We start from the raw sequence: 7,046 nt of genomic DNA on the forward strand, positions 1-7,046 counted from the left end.
TATCCCCCCTCCCCCCATTCCCTGCATCAGCCATCTTGCTCTCGCTCTCTCCACACCTCTATCACACTGTCCCACACCCACACAGACACACGCGCGCACACCACTAACTCTCTTTATTATCGTTCCTCCTCTCTCTTAAGCGTACGAGCACGACTTCACTAAGACGACGATCACCGCCACCGCTGCTGCGTGCGCGCGCGCGTGTGTGTGTGTATGCGTCTGAGCTTCTCTTCGTTTATGTTTGTGCACTGTTCTCTCTCGCACACTCTCTCGCACTCCTATTCGAGCTCGTGGCTGAGTGTCGCTGGACGCCCTTGTCTGATTATTCTCCATCGCGATCTCTCTCTCTCTCTCACTCTCACTCTCACTGAGGGCTCCGCGCAAGTGTGTGTGTTCTCTGTGTCTTCTTGTCCCTCCCCCTTTCTCCTTTCCAGTTCCCCCGGCAGCGTTGGCAGAGCGTCTCACGTCGACCACGCCATCAGCCAACTCCCGTCCCGCTGCACGCCTCTCTTCCTCTTTTCCATGCCTTTGAGCTCACTTAACAACAGCGTACGAACACATGCCGCGACTTCATCGACGGCAGACGCGTGGTGTGCGTACTTTGTGCGCCGCCGCGCCTCCTGCGCATCCGTCTCGTGCTCTCGGCAATGCCGGCGGCGCAGAAGTCAGCCGTCGCCGTGTTGCAGTTACACCCGAAAATGCCCCTTCGTATGGCTCTTCATCGTTGTTGCAGTCGTCATTGCAGTCGCTGTCGCCTCAGTCACCGTCGGCGGCGCCGGTAGGGCGGGTGCGGTTGTCTTGCAGACACCAAGGGAGACGCCTCAGGCATCGATGGACACTGCTCTGTGTCTCGTCCGCTCTCGTGGTGCTGGTCGCCCTGACACAGATGCTTGCGAGACCGGCAAGTACAAGTACCAGCCACGGCTGCGGCAAGGATATCCTCTCCAGCGGTCTTCTCGGCCGGATGGAAACCGCCACGGCTGTGAGTGCGCACTGGTTACGTGCGCAAGATAAACTCTCAGCACCCGTGCTGCCACAGTGTAAGGACTTTGCACCTAATGTCTCCAGTGCAGGCGACGCGCTGTGGAAGGTAGATAACGCAGAAGGGCATCTCGCCGCATGCCCTCCGCGAGACGATGGCGACGACGTGAGCGACGCCGACGCCGACGGGGTGGTGGAGCACATGGAGGAGGTGGTCTGCGGCGGATCAGAGGCACGGGGGGACCGCGGGCGCGGCCGTTACGAGGACGCTCGGCAAATGGACGGCTGCACTCCCACCTTTGATGGATCGTGGACCCGCCTGTGCTCGCCTTCGTCATCGTGGTGGTTTTCACACAGCAGATCCTCCACTGGCCGTAACGCTGCGCCGCCATCTGCAACGCGACGAAGCGTGTCAGGTACTCCCGGCGCCACTGCGTCCGCCTCATCGGCTGCCGTGAACCCCGAAGTCGCACCGCAGAATGAGGTCACCCTCAACCTTGCGGGCAACGTGCAAACCCGGTGGCGGGAGTACCGCTCCAGCTACCCGACGCTCCGTGAAATCGTACACCAGCTTGCGCAGGCGTACAAGGAGGAGCAGCGGATGAAGCACGCATGTTTGTCCGCCATGAAGGCCGCTGCGATCGCGCGGTATGGCGAAAGGACCAGTGACAACGGCACCAGCAGCTGCCGCTGCTGCGGAGGTGGAGATGCACACTACGTTGTTAACAGGACCCGTAACGATGCGTCACCGAAAGCATCACCGGCGGCAGCCACGTGTGCCGCTCTCCCAACCCTTCGCACCTCTCTGGACTGGGTGCGGTACCTGCCCTACGTGCCCATGCACCCCATCGAAGAAGCGGTCGAGCACCTCGAGCACAAGCAGGACGACGACATCCTCTTGGCTCTCTTCTACTCTCCCGACTTGTTCAACGCGTACAACTACGTGCAGTGGATTGGCTTGATGGTGAAGACGACCTGCTCGCTGCTGCGGGCTGGCGTGCTGGACCCGATCACGCACATCCGCGGCGACGACGACGTTGGCGGCGTCTTCTCCAGCTGGTTTCCGCCGAGTAATTCTACGGGAGCTATGATGAATAGCGGCAACCGCAGCAGCAGCAGCAGCTGTGGCGGTGCCCATCACCGCTGCCAGCCTCCTCTCTTCTGCCGTGATCTTGCGCTGCCATCGTTGGAGGGCATGCTTGGCCCGGCGGACATCACGCACATGCGTGACAACAAAGTTCGCGTCGCCATCATCGATGGCTATTATCCTCTGCGGAACGTCACGCACACGGTGTGGCGGCACATGGACCGCGACACGTACCACGTGCACGAGCGGTATTGGGGGTTTGGGTCAAGCGACGGCGACGACAGCGACCACTATGACGAGGCAGATGCGACCGAAGCAGCGGAGACGGTGGAGGCGCCAACGGCGAACGGCGCCGGCAGCCTTGGCGTGACCCGCGATGCAGAGGGGCATGAGGAGCTGCAGGCACATACAAGCGCGGCGGCGTTCACTGGCTCATCTACATCAACCTACTCGTCGACATTCGACTCAACATCGACCGCGCCAGACCCCGCGGCGGCGTTCCCCGCGGGTGACTGGGGTCTGACGTCTGTGCAGCACTGCAATGCCCTTCTCCGTCTTCTCGCCCACGAAGGTGGCCGGCCGGACGACATTCGTGAAGCACTGAGGTCGATGTCGTCGCCAGCTCAACGTGGTGACGCCACTAGCATGGCGGAGACCGCCGAGGACGAGGTTCACGACGCGCGAGCGCAGCGCGACCAAGGCCGCGGTGACAGTCTGCAGGACTGGAGAGAGCAGCGGCGAAACACTCATCGGCCGCAAGCCCGTGAGGATGCAACAGTGCAGACCGCAACGGTGACAGAGACGAAGGCAGGCAGTGGAGAGGCAAAGGAGTACACGGATGCGGCGCGCAAGGCCTCCATCACCGCCGCAGCCGCCGACACCTCCTCCACAGCTGCTTCGTCTTCGTCGCTTCACCCTTTCATGAGCGCGGAGGAGGCACGCTTCTGTCCGAACGACCGCATCCACTTGCTCGCTCGCTACATCATCGACGAAAGCAACACGTTTCCGCTCAACCGCCCCAGCGTCCTCCTCGACGCGCTGCAGAATTCTCTTCACCGCGTGCGGCATCGAAAGCAGCTTCTGGTGGAGCGGATCTTCAGCTGGAGCCAGAGAATGACGTACCGGCTTCACGTTAACATGTCTGCGCAGCGCATTGACGCGTTGTTCTCAGACCACCTGTGCGATGTGCGCTATCAGGCGATGCCGCACACGAGTGGCGTTACTGCCCCCACCGCAGGAGGCGACAGCACCGAAGAGGAGTTGGAGGACGAGGAGGCGATGGACAACGACGTTGTTGTCGATGCTGCACTAGTGCAGAGTGGCTTGGGTGCCAGAACGAGCTACTTCTATCACCAGCGCCTGTGCAGCTTTCACACGTCGGCAGCGCTCGACTCTGCATCGGCGCTGCAGTTCAGAAAGAGGAAGCGTATGCATCGCCGGAATGGGCCCTCCGCCTCCATGTCCCCGTTGACTGAAGCAATGACTACGCTGTCGACGCCGAAGCAGCAGCAGCAGCAGCACACCGCACCGGCCTCGCCGCCACCTGCTGCTCTGTCGCTCACGCACGACAGTGCCGACGGGTTATGCGAGCCGCTTGATGTGCGTGTTGCAGACGCCTCTGTCGCAGCTACTTTGACGACTTTGGCGACGACAACTGCGATGGCCTCAGGGGCGCAGGGCGACGGCGGCGACAGCCGAGGCGCAGAAAATGTCAGCGACGACGCAGCTTCCGTGCAGGGGGATGGATCAGCGGGCGGTACTGGCGACGCGAGTGGGAGCGCAACCGGCACGCAGGGTCTTTCCGGCACGCCGGCGTGTCGCCACTACCTGCTGCGGAAAAGCCCGCCGGTGCTGCTCTTTCCACGCAAGCAGGGCAGCCGCCCGTACCTATTTCCGCAGACGCTACTGCGCCTCACGCCCCTGAGTTTCCCAAAGTCGCGAGGGCAGCCGCCGCCGCACGAGCACGCGCGTCGTATGCGGTCGCGGTGGGGCTGCATGCCTGTCGTGAACTTGTCCACCACGGAGGGGGTTGCGGGAGAACCGTCGATGCCTTATGGCGGCGCCGCTGCCGATGGCGGCGGGGATGGCGACAGCGGAAACGTTCGTAGGGGGCCCAACGGTGCATGGGCGGCGGCAGAAGGCGAAGGGCAGCCACAAGACAGCTCGACACGCTCGGGCCCGCGTCCCCACAACGGAGATGACGGCAGCAGCGTGGGCACCAGCGCAGCGCCTTCGTTGGCGTCAGAGGCAGCCTCGCCGACGCCGGCGACGTATCGCGTGGTCAGCGTGCTTGACAACCCGTTCAGTCGCATCGGGGTGGAGCATCTGCACTACGACTTTCTGATCAGCGGTCCGTCCTCGCCGATGTCGACCGTGCAGCTGCTCGTGGAGGAGTCAAGGCGAGCGTCGACCCCAGGCGAGCTAGAGACTCGCACGCATCGCGAGTCTGTCTACCGCCTGCAACGACGGCAGTGGATGGAGGCGCGCGCGAAGGCGGCTGTGGTGGCTGCCGCGGCTAGCAGCAATGTGGGGGTTGACAGCGATGACGGTGTCAGGGGTGCTGGTAGCGCGGACACCGATAGCCCAGCGGAGGCAGTGTCGCGGCAGCTCAGCAGCGAAACGGCTTCGTTCTTCTCGCAGCAATACCCAACGCACGCGACCAGCACGCCAGGCGACCACGGCGAACCCTGCAACACCACCGACAGCCACCGATCGCATGACCGACTTCACCGCAGTCGCCAGCACCGCCTCGACAGCAGTGTCTGGACCCGTTCCGGGGTGGACGAGACCTTCTTTGAGCACGACGTCTCCTTCCGCCCTGACCCTGACCGGTTCATTGAGGGCGCCCCGCTGACGCTGCAGTTTTTCCTGCGCACGCCAATGCACATCATCGAGGAAGCGATCATCGAGCCGCTGCGGAAGCAGGTTAAGACACTGCGTCAGCGCTTGCTGGACGCGATCGTGGAGGAGGCGCTCCGCTACGGACGCTGTGAAATCAGCGGCCAGCGCTACATGCAGCTGCTGGCCGACGGCAGCAATCCCATGTGCGCCAACGGCACGCGACAGCCGGCGCTGGAGAATAGGGTGACGAAGCCCGTGGCTGAGTGCTCGGTGGAGGGGGTCTTGGATGCGGTCACGGAGAGGAGTGCCTCGGGCGGGGTGCTGGGTGATGAGATGTCTGCCATTCCATACGGGTACACGGACGACGGCAAGCCGCTCCTGCACTCGCTTCGCCACAGCGCCGCGCTGTCCGTATGGCGCTTTACAGCGGACCTTCAGCGGCAGTTCTTGCAGGCCCTTCGCGGCAGCCGCGCCAGAACCTCGGCATCCGCGTCGCACCCTCCATCGAACGACGACGAGATGCGTGAGCCCATTCCACTTCCGCGTGATCTCGCTTCTGTTGTGGAGCTGCTGCACCAGCCGCACGATGTGCTCCAGAGTAGTTCTCCCCAGTTCCGGTCGTCGTCATCGTCATCCTGTTTTTCGAGGCTCTCAGCGTTGCGGGCCACCGATGCCGCAGACCCCGCCACGGCGCCAACAAATGACGCCAGCAGCACGAGGGCGGGCGAGAAAGACGGCGACGGCGACGACGACGCGGACACGCCATTCTTCCTCGCCCATCTTTTCGGGTGGGAACATGGCCCCATGGACCTTGACACGTCCCACGGCAGGTTGGCGGCGAGGCATCAGACGCTCCTCCAGCGTCGGCAACTGCAGGAGCGCCTGTCCATGCTGCAGCTGGCGATGCGCGCGCTTCTGGAGCGGTCGAGCCCGTGGTCGACGGACTCCTTCTTCCAGCTGATCTCGGCCGAGCCGGGGGCGGCGCTGCTCGTGGAGACGTCGTCGACACGGCCACCCGAGTCCGCCACCACCACGACACCGGACGACGGCTCTGAACCGTCTCCGTCACCATCAAAGCCACCAGATTGCCTGGGGCAGTTCAACGCCACGTACCTCGCGGTCGCGTACCTCTTCTTCAACGGCACCGCCGAGGCGTACTTCCGCACCCATTCCCTCAACCAGCGTCGCATGCACTTGCTGCAGCGGCTTGACGAGGCGGTGCGGCTCTCACTGAAGGCGCGCTTGATCCTATTAACGGCGACGGAGGAGGACTACCGGGCGCGCCACGTCGAGACCGCGATTCAAGACGCGGCTCGACGTCACTGCATCTTTCGGCGGGATCGCTCCCCTCACGAGGAGAAGCAGCCCTCCCCGTCTTAGCAGAGCGGCGGTGTGTCGACGCGGGTGGTGGCAGTGCGCTGGAGAGCATCGCGTCGTCGTTGGCGATCATCACCGGGGCGGGCGACGGCGATGGCAGCGATAGCGGATCTGGTGCTGTGGACTCAGTCGCCGCGAGGCAGCGTTCTCGACCATCCGCAGCCACACTGAGCACCGTGCGCGACACGGGCGATGACGAGGCCAGCATCTTCGAAAGGAAGGACATGCACGGCCTCTTCGCCCGCCTCTCGTCGTTTTCTCTTCATTGCCGACTAAGACCCCCGACACGAATGACAGCGCCGCCAATGTGGCGGATAGGACGCCACTTCCTCATTGATTATCGTCACTGGTGCCGAGGAGAGAGCGAGGGCCACAGGAGGGATTCTGCTGCGCGAACCGCGGTGGCGCGCGACGATGACAACGGTATGGGCGGAGCTCAGCGCTACCACCTCGACAGCACCGCCTTGATCTACGCCTCGACTGGGACCCCGATCGCCAGCAACGGCCCGAACTAAGATCGTCTTATCGGGCACTGCGTGCGTCGTCTGGCGAGGGTGGACGAGGATTCGGAGAGATGTGGCGTTTCTTGGGGCTTCCCCGACAGCGGCGCGAAGGCTGCCACCGCCGGTGACGGGAAGAAGGCGGATGACGACGACACCGAGTCGCATAGGCTGGAGGCACCGCCGCCGTCTGCGGTGATCGCGGATACAGACGTCACCAAGCGAAGCTTATTCGAGGAAGAGATACGGAGGGCGCCGAC

At 63.5% G+C, this 7,046-nt stretch overlaps 1 protein-coding gene across 1 annotated transcript; it reads left to right on the top strand.

Annotated features, from left to right (window-relative positions):
- Positions 1-559: 559 nt before the first annotated feature.
- Positions 560-6,289, top strand: LINJ_06_0650 (hypothetical protein, unknown function; the record flags this gene model as incomplete). The annotated part of the gene is made up of 1 exon (XM_001463108.1): positions 560-6,289. The coding sequence occupies one exon, from the start codon at positions 560-562 to the stop codon at positions 6,287-6,289; it is 5,730 nt and encodes a 1,909-aa protein (XP_001463145.1).
- Between the last annotated feature and the right edge of the window lie 757 nt (positions 6,290-7,046).

This window comes from Leishmania infantum, chromosome 6 (genome assembly GCF_000002875.2).
Source record: "Leishmania infantum JPCM5 genome chromosome 6".
NCBI classification, from domain to species: domain Eukaryota; phylum Euglenozoa; class Kinetoplastea; order Trypanosomatida; family Trypanosomatidae; genus Leishmania; species Leishmania infantum.